At 50.8% G+C, this 14,291-nt stretch overlaps 1 protein-coding gene across 10 annotated transcripts in view; it reads left to right on the top strand.

Moving 5' to 3' along the window:
* SIPA1L3 (signal induced proliferation associated 1 like 3) overlaps positions 1-14,291 on the top strand; it is a 214,753-nt gene that overhangs the window by 163,781 nt on the left and 36,681 nt on the right. For 9 of the 10 annotated variants that reach the window (XM_072967157.1, XM_072967159.1, XM_072967158.1 and 6 more), the window contains 3 exons: positions 6,972-7,102; positions 8,572-8,724; positions 12,421-12,539. In XM_072967157.1, coding sequence (XP_072823258.1) covers positions 6,972-7,102; positions 8,572-8,724; positions 12,421-12,539 — 403 coding nt within the window. The remainder of the gene's footprint in view (positions 1-6,971; positions 7,103-8,571; positions 8,725-12,420; positions 12,540-14,291) is intronic. The other variant, XM_031681736.2, reaches the window with a different exon arrangement.

Raw genomic sequence — 14,291 nt, 5'->3', positions numbered from 1 at the left:
AAATTCTGATGTCCCCATCCTTTTATTATTATTTTTAAACTCTTTATTTGAAATAATTATAGACTCACAGGAAGTTAAAGAAGAAATGTAAAGGCAGCTCCAGTGAGCCCTTCACCCAGCCCTCTCCAAATGTCAGCATCTTGTGTAACTGATACAGCATCAAAGCACGACATTGACATTGGTACAATCCATAGTGCTTATTCAGAATGCACCAGTTACGTGTGAGTATGTGTGTGTGTGTGTGTCTGTCTGTCTGTCTGTCTGTGTCTGTGTGTGTAGCTCTATGCAGTTTTGTCCACAGTTGAGGCACTCAGCTGTACCATCACCACCAAACTCCTTCCTCCTGCTTCTCCATAGCCATACCCACCCCATCCCCCATCCCTAACTTCTGGCAACCATTTTTTTGTTCTGCATCTCTTACTTCATGAATGTTTTATAAAAGGAATCATACAGTATATCTTCTGTTGCTGAGTTGTATTCCATGGTGTGGCAGTACCATAGTTCGTAGAACCATTCATCCATTGAAGGATATTTGGGTAGTTTCTGAGTGTGGACTATTACAGATTTTCATGCTCTGAACGTTCATCAAAAGTTTTCATTTCTCTGGGATAAGTGCCCAAGAACACAGTTGCTGGTCAAGATATGGAACAGCCTAAATGTCTGTTGACAGATGAATGGATAAAGGAAATGTGGTGTACATACACAATGGAATATTATTCAGCCATAAAAAGAGGAAATCCTGCCATTGGGACAACATGGATGAACCTCACAGGCATTATGCTAAGTGAAATACATCAGACAGAGGAAGACAAATACTGCATAGTATCAGTTATATGCAGAATGGGGGAAAAAAAGTCAAATTCAAAGAAACAGAGAGAGTGGTTGCCTGGGGGTGGGGGCAGAGATGGGGAGAGATGTTGGTCAAAGGGCACAAACTTTGACTTACAAGATGAACATGTTCTGAGGATTTAATGTACAGCATGGTAGCTGTAGTTAATACTTCTGTATTACATAGCTAAAATCTGCTAAGAGAGTAGATCTTAAGCATTCTCACCTTAAAAAAAAAACAATAACAATGCGAGATATTAGATGTGCTCACTTGCTTGGGGTGATCATTACACAATGTACACGTATATCAAATCATTGCCTTGTACACGTTAAATATATTCCAATTTTATTTGTCAGTTACACCTCAGTAAAGCTGGGAGTGTGGGAGGGAGACGTTTCTAAGAGTGCCACTTACTCAGCAAGCTGAGAACGTTATCTCAGAGGAGTGTGCTGACCATTCTGTAGTGCTGTAGAAAAGTGTTTTAAAAAAAAAGAATACAGTTGCTTACTGTGTGGTAAGTCCACTTTTAGTTTTAAAAAGAACTACCAAACTATTTTCCAGAGTGGTTGTACCGTTGTGATCCCCACTGGCCAGGTCTGAGGGCTCCAGTTTCTCCACACCCTCACCGCTCTGCTGTCTTCGCCATTTTTCATTTCAGCCGCTCTCATAGGTGTGTGTGATGCTGTCTCGTTGTGGTTCATTTGTCTTTGTCTGATGGATTGTGATGCTGTTGAACATCTTTGTTTTTCAGTATTCGTACATTCCAGATACAAGATCTTTGTCAGCCTTGTGATTTGCACGTATTTTCTCCCAGTCATTAGTTTGTCTTTTCATATTCTTAACAGGGTTTTTCACAAAACAAAAGTTTTTAACTTTGATGAGATCCAAATTATTGGGGTTTTTTTCCTTTTATGGATCATGCTTTTGATGTTAAAATCTGAGAACTCTTTGCCTATTCTTGGATCCTAAAAGATTTTCTTTTTTTTTTTCTAGAAGTTGTCTTTTTTTTTTTAAAGCACACTAAGCACCGTATTTAACTTTGTTTTGTTTTGCTTTGTTTATTTAATTTTTTTGGCCGGGGAGGTTATTAAGTTTACTTATTTATTTTCAGAGGAGGTGCCAGAGATTGAACCCAGGACCTTGTGCATGCTAAGCATGCACTCTACCACTTGAGCTACACCCTCCCCCGAAGTTTTCATTATTTTTGTTTTACATTTAAGTCCCTGATCCATTTTGAGGTATTTTTTTACAGCTAATTTTTGCATAGTGAAAGGGTTTAGATTGAGGTTCCCTTTTTTTGCCTCCCAATGTACAGCACCATTTATTGAAAAGGCTCTCCCTTCTCCACTGGATTGCTTTTGCTGCTTAAAACAGAAATTCATTGGAAGGGGAAATTAATTGGGCACATCCGTGTGGGCCTATTTCTTTCTGTGTTCTCTAGACTGTTCCATGGAGCTGTATGCATGCACTCAGTGAGTGTTCGCAGCAACTCCATGAGGTGTGGGTAATGCGTCCCATTTTACAAAGAGAGAGAAGAAAACTGAGGCTCAACCTGGTAAATCCACTTGTCTTAGGTTGCTCTTCCAGGAACCCAGGGCTATGTGATTCCAGGGGACTGACCATGACCCAGAGCTGTCCTGCCTGCCCACAGGCCTCCAAGCTCATCCCCAAATCAGGGTCAACATGCATGGTCCCTGCTGGAGTCCCTGCCCCACAGTGACACTTGATGGCTGTGATTTCGTGTTTCAGGCTCTCTGGCGTTGACAAATGAACAACTCTCACTTTTTCCTTGCATTCTAGTTCTTCCCAGCCTGTCCCTCTCTTCCCAGGGCTGCAGTGGAGTCTGATTCCACTCTCTGTGGCCCAGGTTTCAGCATTTTTTACCTCTGTCGCCAACTGGGTTCCAAGTTTTGCCAAACATTCCTGGCACACCTCTGCCCCCAAACCGCCCGAAGTGTCTTTCATAACAGGTCACCAGCCTACAGTAAGAGGCCCAGGAGCAGGTGAAGCCGCCCCAGTGGCCTCGGCTCCTTGCCCTTTTTCCTACTCATAGTTATCCCTTGACATCCCGGAGCCTGTGTGACCCAGCCTAGATATCCCAGCCTAGCCACGGACATTTCCGCCCTCAGCACTCCCATCTCCTGCCGTCTTCTCCAGAGGGCCTGCAACTTGCTGCGTTCATCAAGCTTTTAGCAGTGCAGAGGCCTTCATGGACAAAACCTGCCCCGTGGCCCATCTTGGACATACTGAGACACAAGAGGGCTAGATGGCCTGTCCCCTGTCTGCCATATGAGTGTGGGCAAAGACTTCACTCCTCAGCACCTCAGTTTGCTCACTTGTGAAACATCTGTCTCAGAGCAGCGTTGAGAACATTCACGGAGGGAAGCCCTCAAGAATGCTTAACTGTGCCTGGTGCAGAGTCTGTGCTCCGAGAGGGTTATGCCTGTCACTGCTGCATGCAGGGCCTGGGCTGGCAGCTGGGGTGCAGGGGCTGGCGGATGCCACCCCGTCCTCAGGAGTTTGCCATATTGCGTGCAAGATGAACAAACTTCCAAACTCAGTGCTGAGCCTTAGGTCAGAATCACGTGCCCGGCTCAGCAGCCTACAGGGCTGGCCCAGACCATAAACAGTGGCTCATCAGGCCACCTGGATGACTTTCCTTTTTCCTTTGTTTTTCCCTGCCAGTTCCGTAAAGAGTGGTACATCAGTTAGGAGGCATTTGACTTGAAGTGACAGAAAATCTAACTCAAGAAGGCATGAAGCATTATGGGGATTTATGGTCACATAGCAAGTCCTAAGGAGGAGTGGCTCTAAGGCTGGTTAATTCTGCAGGGACATCCTCAGGTACCTGGCTCCACTCATGACCCACAAGGGCTACAGTGGCCCCAAGCAAAATCAGCACCCTATGGAAAAAGAGGGGAGGGCTTCTCTTTGTTTTTAAGGGTAAAAGAACTGGGTCACTTGCCCACCCCTGAACCAACCTCTGGCAAGGTCACATTGGACCCCCATGATTGTCTTAAACTGTCAGGATTTACTCAAGTCATGTAGCAGATGGATGGTTGCCAGAGAGGATCCTGGACCCCACCAGCAGGGACAAAAAAGATGATGATTGGGGTGGCTGCCAGCAGTGGCTGCATAGTGTCCACCTTTACCCAGGCATCCTCTAGTTCACCCCACACTGTGCCGGCCGGCAGTGTAGGAGATGGACAGAGCAGGCTGGGGCTCTGCCCTCAGGAGTTCACATCTGTCTTGGTACTTTCCTATGTGTCAGAGTGGGAAGTTCAAAGCCAAGATTCTAGCAGCCCATACACCTGCTTCTGGGGAGTTTTGCCTAGAGCTGTGCATGGTGAGATGCTGGAATGTTCCAATTTCCAGGCTGACCAGGATGTGGCAGTAGTAGAAATGGCCCCAAATGGGACATACTCAGCACCTGAAGAATGGCCAGCATAGGTCAGTCAGTTTACATTGGGATAATAAAGCTTATTAGTAAGAAACTTACACAGTTGGACAAAGTACAGGTTGTCTTGATTGAGGACAGCTGAGAGATGAAGGTGGTAAAATATGTCCAGTTAAAGATAGTCCATCAGTTAGGATTCGGCTTAGCTGCATAATATAGAAAATGGTGATTCAGATGAGATAGTTTCTTCCCCCCACGTTGTCAGGGACTCGGGCTCTTCCTCGCCAATGCTCTGCCTTCCTTGGCCTGTGGCTTTCTGGTCTTCAGGTGGCTGCTGGAGCTTCTGCCTTAAGGAGCTGACGAGGCAAAGGCGCTACAACACACTTCCAAAGAGTGCCTGGAAGTCACGTGCAGCACTTTTATCTCATTGGCCAGAACTGCAAGGGAGCCTGGGAAATGGAGTCTGTTAACCGATCACATTGCTGCCCCCAAAACACTTGGGATTCTGTTACCAAGGTGGAAGCAGAGAATAGACATGAGGGAACCGCCTGCGGCGCCTGCCACTCGTACCTTCCACTCTCCCCTGGCTGCCCCCGCCACTGCCAGCGTTTTCCTTTAGTTCTCAGGGCTTGATGTGGACGTTTTGAGAAAATGGAACAAGCACATGAGCACTTCAGTTTCTAGCCATAGTGGAGCCACATTTTACCAGGCGGTTAGCTGGCTGCTAAGTCAGCCAGTAAGGTGAAGACTGCTTATGCTTTTTATTGTTTTGACTCTCTTTCTTTCCTGGAGGCATTAGAGGTCAAAGTCTGCAGGAGCAGGGATAACATGTATTTCCTTGGCAGGTGAGCAGAGATGAGTTTCCAGGGAGTCGAGTGCTCTCTGAAGCACCACTCTGCTGCCCTGGAGGCGCTGAAGCCCAGAGCTGTAGAGTTGGTCTTTGCAGAGACAGCCTGGCTCTGGGCTGGCAGGGTGACCCCGGAGAAGTCAGTTCATTCCTCTTTTGGATTTGGGGGGGATTCCCAGTGTATCACCCCATCAAGTTGCAAATATAGTCACAGGAGCCAATCAGGGCTTGTGTCAGGGGGACATTCCTGGCTGCAGGTAACCAAGACTTGGCTGGCTCAAACGCTGCAGGAGTTTGTTATCTCACAGAAGAGAAGGGTCAGAGGCAGAACGGGCTCCAGGGAGGGTTAATCCAGCATCTCGACAACACCATCAAGGGCTTGGTGGTTCCTTCTGCCTTCTCTCTTCCACCCTCAGCCTTGGCCTCATCCTCAGGCTGGTGGGGGAGGGCGACGGCAGTTCCCAGTGTTACCTCTGCTGATGTCACCCGGCAGCACCTGGTGAAGAAGACTTCATCTTTCCTTATCATCTCCCTTCGGAGCAGGGAGACTTCCCCAAGCCCCTCAGGCGACTTACCCTTTCTCAGTCAGATTATGCTGGGTAACAAACACCTGAAAATGGCAGTGACTTCCATCAGCAAAGATTTACTTTACACTCACACTGCAGGTCCACCTCTGGTTGCCAGGGGACTTCTCAGGACCTAGGCTGCCTCACAGCTCTCTGGCAAGAACTAGTCACACAAGCCCAACCAGCCAATCTCGAGGGGCTGGGAAGCGCGGTCCTGTCTCTCCTGCCAAGTGAAGAGCCAGGGTCTTCATGGGGGGCTTAGTAACTCCCGTCCTCTCACCTCTCACGCGCTGTCCCTGACCAGCCTCAGGCAGGGAGAGGATTTCTACAATGACAGCTCCCATCTGAAGTGGAGCGGATGGTGAGAGGCCCCCACAGGATTCACTCCAGGGCGTGGGGAATGCTGCCGGGACCCGAGGCTGCGGAAGGCACCTGCTGCCGCTTCCCCTGTTAGGTCTCAGCCCTTGCCTGTAGGTGTGCAGGGCCAGCCTCCAGGAGAATCTCTAGCAGACACCTTTGTTATTTCATTCCACCACCGCCCTGAGAAGTAGAAAATGTCTCCCATTTTCTACAGCTCAGACTGGTGAACACTTGCCCAACCAGGGTCATGCAGCTAGTAAGGGGGTGTGGGGCTGGGGTTGAGGCCAGCCCTGCCTCATTCTGAAGCCTGAGTCCACAGCTTCTCCCCTGCAGCCCTTCCTCCTGCAGAGAGACACGCATAGTTCTGTGTTATGTGTCAGCCTCAGTCTAAGCTCTGGGCACACAGGATGGCACTCAGTCCTACCAGGGAGGACCTGGTGCGATTGCCTCTTGACAACCAGGCAAACTGAGGCTCAGGGCAAGGAAGTGAGTGTACCTGGCTGGGCAAGAGGCGGAGGTGAGGTTGGATCCCCAAGCTGCCCAGTTCCAGGCCTGCTGTTCCCACAAATGCTGCCTTACCCTGTGCTCTTCGCCAGAGAGAAAGGGAGCCCAAGACAGGCCTGGGGGCGGGGGCTGCTGAGGATGCCTCAGCCCCCGTTTCACAGCTAAGAAACAGGACCCCTGAGGAGCCGATGGGTAGGGCTGTTGGCCCAAGTGGCTTCTGCCCCCTCCTTCCTTGAGGACCCCCACCTGGCCCTGCATCCCCGCCACCCCGGCTCCCTGGCGTGCTTCCCGGGCAGAGCTCATTCCTGACCCCCAGTTAATAGCACGTTTCCAGGCTTACTCATCTAGCCTCCCCTCCGCAGAGCCGCCAGTATATTTAAAACCCCTCAGCGAGTGAGGCTCAGGCTTAGGTGGTTTTTGACACACCAGCCCCTCACCCTGTGCTTGCCTCCTCCCGCTCCCCGACAGGTACGCCGCCGCCCCCCCGCACCAACTGCTGTCCTTTGATCCCCACTTCAGCCACGATGGGATGTCCAGCGGCGACTCCTCTTCAGGCGGCTTGACCAGCCAGGAGAGCACCATGGAGCGCCAGAAGCCAGGTAGGCACCCCCAGGCCAGCTGCGTCCCCGGCCTTGCCCTGCAGGGCCTCTTACTTACAGTTTGGCAGGTGACAGCTCTCCCGCTGTCAGTGAGGGGTAAAACAGGAAAAAGCTGAGAGTGCCACGCATAAGACAAGAGGGTCACCCAGGAGAGTGGCAGGACCGGCAAGCCAGATCCGTCTCCATCCAGACAGGACATCAGCAGACGGGGTCTTCCAGCACCATCGATCAGGAGCTCAGCTGCGTGACATGGGGGGTGGTGACACCAGGGGGGGTGGTGACACCAGGTGGAGTGGTGGAAAAGGACTAAAAGGGCTGTTCTCGGGAGCAGAAGCGGCAGCATGCTGAGGCCATTCATTACACAACCCCTCCAGTATTGTTTCTGACTGTTAGGGGCGTACAGCCTCTGCTGAGAAACGAGCACAGATCTTGAACGTCTAGTGTGATTACACATCACAAAGTGAACACGCCCATGTTCCACGCCCAGGGCAAGAGACAAGAACGTGGGCAGCCTCCCAGAAAGGCCCCAGCCCCTCCCAGTCAGTACCCCCAAAGCCACCCCTGTCCTGGTTCTTGCAGCCAAGCTTGGTCTTGCCTGGTTTTAAATTTCACATAGACAGAATATAGGCTCCCACTGGATGCAGTGTGTATGTGGTGTGGGGGGGGGCGGGGCCTTCTGTTGCTCAATACTGTGTTGGTGAGAGACAGCCACGTGACTAGCAATGCACTTTCTGAGCAGTATATCCATTGTATGAGTGACTCACAATTTCTTACTCCGTTCTAGTATTGATGGACGTTTGGGTTGTTTCCAGTTTGAGGCTGCTTAGACTATTGCTGCTAGGAATATTCTCGTCCCTGTCTTTTGATGAACACATGCTCACATTTCTTAGGGACTGTCCCTGAGAGTGGAATTGCTGGGTCATATATCTAACTTCATGAGAGACTGCCAAACCATTTCCCAAAGTGACAAACCAGTGATGGAGTTCCAGTTGCTCCGTATCCTTACCAACCTTTTCAGCCTTTCCAGCAGGCACGTCATGGTATCACGTTGTGTTTTTAATTTGCATTTTTCTGATGCCTGCTGAGGTTGAACATCTTCTGGTCTGTTTACTCTCTTGTGTGTAATTATTCATCGTGAGCACATACTACTGAGATAAATATTTTAAACCTAATTTCTCATAACAAACTTATAGCCCCTTTGAAGTGGGAGAACTATCAGATGATGAGTGGGTTCAAAAGAAAGAAAATCAATGAAGTGTCAGGGAGCATTGACCTTGGAGGGGGAGGAGATGGAGGTGCTCACTCGGGGGATGTTTGAGAGTATCCCCAGCTGTCAGGGATGACCAAGTCGGCACATTGCCAGCTCCCCAGGGTGCTGTAGGGCCGGGAAGAGGGTGTGTGCTCCAGGATTAGCGGCCTCTAGAATTCCTCAGCCCCCCGGCCCCTGCCCCATGGTTCTCTTAAACCAGGTACAGCGGTTGGACTGCAGGCAAGCAGGTCACCCTCCCGACCCTGCTCTTCCTGCTCCTGCTGCCTCCGGGCCCTGCAGACACCACTGGCTTCTCTCCGCAGCACACGGGATCCTGCCTGCAGTTCTGTGAGCTTTGCTCCAGCTCAGACAGGTTCGAATCCTTTTCTTTTCCCACCTAGTTGAGAAAAAGGGAAGCATGTTGCTTGGCGATGTCATCACCTAGGAAAGGAAAATTTTCCAGCGTTCACACCAGGGGCCCCAAGTAAGGTGTCACAGAAGCTCACCGTTGTCCCTCCTTTTCTTCCCTGTTCCATCCCCAGGAGCTTGGCTCCCCTCTCACTGCCGTCGTCGTAATTTGACTGACGCCTCCCTGCACGTGTACACACACACCAGGGCAGTGTGTGCTTAGAAGTCCTCCACAAGTCTAGGATGTATCCGGGACCCAGGGCGGGGGGATCAGATGCCGCGGGGACCGGCCCAGCCCCGATCAGATGATGACCAGCCCAATGGCGGCAGCGCGGTCCCGGGTGCTCCACTCCCTCCCGTTCAGCCATCTCAGGGACACCAGCCTGCTTGCTGCTGCGGCCCCATTTTAGAAACGAGAAAGATGAGGCACAGAGAGCTTGTCATTTGTCTGAGGTCCCTGCTGCTGAGTAGCATGATCGAGATTTGAACCAAGACCTGTCGGGTTCTAGGACCACTGCCCACAGACACCACCGCAATCCCTCGTTCATGGAGTGAGTGTTTCTTAGGTCTCAGGGCACCCAGGTTGCGAAGGTGGCCCCAGAGCCACCAGCTCCCCCAGGTCTGTGCCTGGCCGTGGTCTCAGCACATCTCTCAGAACCACATGACCCATCCATGTGTCAGGGGTGAAACAGGAGAGCCAGAGGTCACTGGGGCTGGTGAAAGGCCCAGGATCAGGGCCTGAAGGGCAGGGCCAGGGGCAAAGCAGCCCGGGAGGGGCAGGAACCTAGCCCTTCATCCCCGTTCATTCAACACATCACTAATGATACAGGCGGACTGGGCACCAGGGACATAGTTTGAGCCAGACAGTTGTTTCCCTGGCCTTCTTGGAACTGACAGTCGGTGGGAGAGATGGACAGTAAAAAGGAACACCTGGTGATAAATACTCACCAATAATGCTGAGTTTTGAGTTGAAATGAACCAGGTGCCTAGGGAGGGACCGATGGGGTTTGGGGGAATCTCTGAGCAAATCACATTTCAGGCAAGGCTGGAAGAATGCAGAGGAGCCAACTGGGAGAAGAACATTCCAGAGAAAGAGACCCACTGGTTGAAGACCCTGAGGTGGCAGGGGGTCCAGTCTTGGAGAAATAGGGAAGAGGCTGAGTGGCTGGAGAAGTGGTGGGAGACGAGGCCAGGGAGGTGACAAGGACAGCGTGATGGGGACTCAGAACCACAGAGCACAGTTCTCCTGAGCACAGGAGGGTTGACATCTGACTCAAGTGTTCACAGGGTCCCTCTGGCTACAGATGCTTGTGGGGTGGGACCCGTGGAGGGAGACAGATGGACAGGTTCTGGGTATAGTCTTTTGAAGATAAAGGTAGAATTTCCTGATGCTCAAAAATGATAACCAGGTTTTGGCCTGAGCAGCTGGAAGGATGGAGCCTCATAGACTGAGCAAGAAATGTGGTGAGGGATGTAGGTTTAGGGGAAGATGAGGAATTGGCTTCGGCCATGTTGGGTGGGAGGTGCCCAGTAGACACCCAAGTGGAGGTGCTATGAGGCAGCCACAGGTACAAGTCTGAAGTCATGGGGAGCGATCCAGACCAGAGACAGAAACGTGGGAGCCATTGGGGTGATAGGTGGTAGTGAAGGCTGGGTGGGAATGCAGTGGGTTTGGCTCTCTGTAGAAGTATGGTCTCCTTGTGTGGTCTGGCTGCCTCCCAGGGGACCAGAACCTCCTGGGCACGTGGGATGCTTCCAAGGAGGAAAAGCATCCTCGGACCTAGAGTATGTGGACAAAGTGGCCAGCCTGCCAGCTCTTGTGTCTGTGGTTCCCGAGTGAAAGCCACATAGGCAGTGACACTCACAACTGAGTCCAGCCAGGCCACTCTCTGCCGTGGCCCTGAGTGTCCTGCCTGGCCATCCAGGCCCAGCTTCCCCAGCAGGAACACGAGCCCAGAGTGTCCTTGGGCTGCTCTGGGGGCAGTAGGGTGTGTGGTTGTGAGCTCAGGCTTCCAATGGGCCTGGTGGGAAGTTCTGAGTCAGCTGTATGACCTTGGCAGTGACCTCATCTCTCCCAGGCTCAGGTCCCTCCACTGTGGTAGATGCCCTCAGTGCCTCTCTCAGGGTGGTTTCAGGATCCAGTGAGATCACATCTACCCAGCCCTCAGCACAGGACCCAGCGCATCATTAAGAGAATGATGACTCCTGCTTCTCAAGCACTTACTCTCACTTGTTGCTGGAGTTGTCATTGTTAGGGAAGCACAGAGAGGCTTCAGGGGTTGAAAGCACAGGTCTGAAGCCCTTTCTGACTGGGTGACCTTGGACCAGTTACTTAACCTCTCTGAGTCTTGATGTCCTCCTTCATCTATTAAACTAGTACTAGTATCCACCTCACAGCATCACTGGGAGGATATAGCACAGTGATGCATGCAAAGCCTTTACAATAGTTCCTGACACAGAACATGTGCTTAATAATAATCATTATTATGATTATTTTAAATACAGCACTGATCGAAAGTGTGGGCTCTGGGGTTAGACCACATGGGCTTGGGTCCTCTGTTAGCATGTTTGTAAGTTTGATAGATGTTAACTAGCCCTCCACTGGGGTTGTGTGTTCTTTTGAGATCCGATGCTCAGTTCAGACACATTGACTAGCCTTGGGAGTTCAAACTAATTTACACCCATACCAGCCATCATGATTTTAAACCCAATTCACCTTATCAAAAAAATTTTTTTTCTAACTTTTTTTGGTAGGGGAGAGGGAGGAGGTAATTAGGTCTATTTATTTATTTTAGAGGAGGTACTGGGCGTTGAACCCGGGACCTCATGCATGCTAAGCATGCACTCTACCACTTGAGCTATGCCCTCCCCCCTCCAATTTCACCTTTGAACCAGCAATTTCACTTGTAGAATTCTGTCCCAAACGCAAGTCCACACTTGCTCCAAGTTGGGTGTAGAGGACAGACCACCAGAATATTTAGAAAAACTGAAAATAACCTGAATGTCCCTCAATAGGAACCTGGTTAAATAATCAATGTCCATTCATATGATGGAATACTGTACAGCTATTGAAGATAAGATAACCTCATGTTCAGTTGTGTGATGATGCATTATGGAGATAATGGAGCAAAAAGCAAGTGTAAGCATATTTATTTGTAAAGTGAGAAATCAAGTTGTCAGATGATGTCTGTTATGATTCTATTTTCGTTTAACAAAAAAAGTTGTGCACGTTTAACCAACAAAGGAGTGCTACCTGGTATATATAAAGGATCCTGTCCACCAATAAGACAGTCAATCCCATAAAAAGTGTGTAAAAAATATGAACAAGTAGTTTACAAATAGAAAAATCCAGATGGCCAGCAAGGATGAAAACATGCTCAGCCTCCTTTGAGGATGGAGGACTGTTGTAAGGCTTCGCTAAGTTAACCCACGGAAAGCACTAGAGTGGTACCTGGCACGCAGTAAGTGCTCAGTAAACATTCTGAGTGTTGTTATACCCCAGGACGTGAGCTGGTGGGATCACAGGCTGTGTGAGCTGAGCAGAGAAGCTGGAAGAAAGGTGGGACCGAGGAGCCACATTTAGGGCCAGAGTCTTTGGGTGGACTTGGGCCAGGGCCTGAGTTACCTCTAACCACCCGGTGTGTCTCCTGTCTTCCTACAGAGCCCTTGTGGCACGTGCCCGCCCAGACCCGGCTCTCGGCCATGGCAGGAAGCAGCGGCAGCAAGCACGCCTCCAGGCAGGACGCAGCAGGCAAAGATTCCCCCAACAGGCATTCCAAAGTGAGTGTGGGCCCCGCCTCCCAACCCCCCGGAGCCAGGGCTGCGGGAGCTGGGCTGCTCCCCCTGGGTGGGGCCTCGGAACAGCACACGTGAGCCCCTCCTCCACCTCTGGCAATCCCACTCCAGCAGTTAGACCCAGCCAGGCGCTCAGCCTGGCTGCAGCCCCGCCAGCCACCCCCTCTAGCCGGTCTCCTCATTATTGCGTCGGTCATGGTAGGTGTCTTCACCAGCTCTGGCGCCAGAACAAAAATACCACAGACTGTGTGGCTTATAAACCACAGAAATTTATTTCTCATGATTCTGGAGGCTGGGGAGTCCAAGATCAGGGCTCAGGCAGACTTCATTGTCTGGTGAGGACCCACTTCCTGGTTGATAGCTTTCCCCTCACCTTATGCGTGAAGGGAGCTCTCTACGGTCTTTTACAAGAAAATAAATAACATGGATTTTATAACCCCATTCATGAGGAATATATAAACATACATAGGATAAATAGGTAACTATAAATAGGAGTTTTATAATCACATTCATGAGGGCTCTACCTCATAACCTAACCACCTCCCAGAGGCCCCACCTCCTAATACCATCACATTGGGATTCAGCGTATGAATTTGGGGGAACACGGACTATTCAGTTTATGGCAATAGGTTAACTGCTATAACAGACAGTCCCCAAATCTCAGTGACCTCACACACCAGAAGTTCTTTCCCTCTCATGTAACAATTCACTGTGGGTATTCTGTGAGCAGCTTTCCACATGGTGATTCAGGAACCCAGGCTCCCTCCCTCTTGTTGCTCCACTGTCCCTCAGGGCCCGAGCCCTCTGCTGGGGCCCTGCCTCTTTCCAGTGGATGAGGTGCGGATTGGAGGAAGAGAGGACGTTTTTGTAGCCCAGACCTGGAAATGGCATAATTCACTTCCCCTTCTATTGCATTGGCCACATCTCCCTGCAAAGGGAGCTGGGAAATGTAGTCCCATGTGCCCAGGAGAAGGAGACAGTTTGGGTGAGCACTTGGCAGTCTCTTCACATCCATTCATTCAGTGAGTGTTTGATGAGCACTTGCAACGTGCCAGGCCCTGACCACAGTGATGAAGAGGGCAGAACGCTGACATCCCGATGGGGGCAACAAGCAGTACGCAGCGCAACAGATTCGTAATGTAATGCCGAGAACCGATTCTTGCCGTGAAAGGAGAACCAAGTACAGTTAAGGGAAAAGAGTGTCCAGCACGGCTGCTTTAGGATGAGGTGGTTGGAGAAGGCCTTTGAGGAGGTGACCTTTCAGCAAAACCTTGGAAGAAAGGGGCAATCCATGAAAATACCTAAGGGAAGAGCACTGCAGGCAGAGGGAACAGCAGGTGCAAAGGCCCCGAGGGGGCAGTGCCTGGCAGGCTCAAGGAGCAGCAGGAGGCCAGTGTGGCTGGAGCAGAGCCATCAAAACGGAGAGGGGAGATGACGTTAGAGACCAGAACCTGGGACCAGATCATATGGGGCCTCAGGGGCCGTGGTGAGGACTCTTGCTCTTCCCTTGAGTGAGGAGGATTCTGAGCAGGAAGGGATAGGAACTGAAGCAGATGTTCACAGCCTGTCTCTGGCTGCACGTAGGGAACAAACTGGGGGTGGGGGTTGGGGGGGCAGAAACAGGAGCTGGGAGACCAGGGAGGAGGCCTCTCCATTGTCCAGCCGGAAGCAGTGGTGGACAGGACAGTGTGGAGCCGTGGAGGGAGGGAAAGTGGCAGGTTTGTATCTATTTTGAAG

Source organism: Vicugna pacos, chromosome 9 (genome assembly GCF_048564905.1).
Source record: "Vicugna pacos chromosome 9, VicPac4, whole genome shotgun sequence".
Classification (NCBI taxonomy): Eukaryota; Metazoa; Chordata; class Mammalia; order Artiodactyla; family Camelidae; genus Vicugna; species Vicugna pacos.
This window is presented reverse-complemented; position numbering and strand designations above follow the sequence as displayed.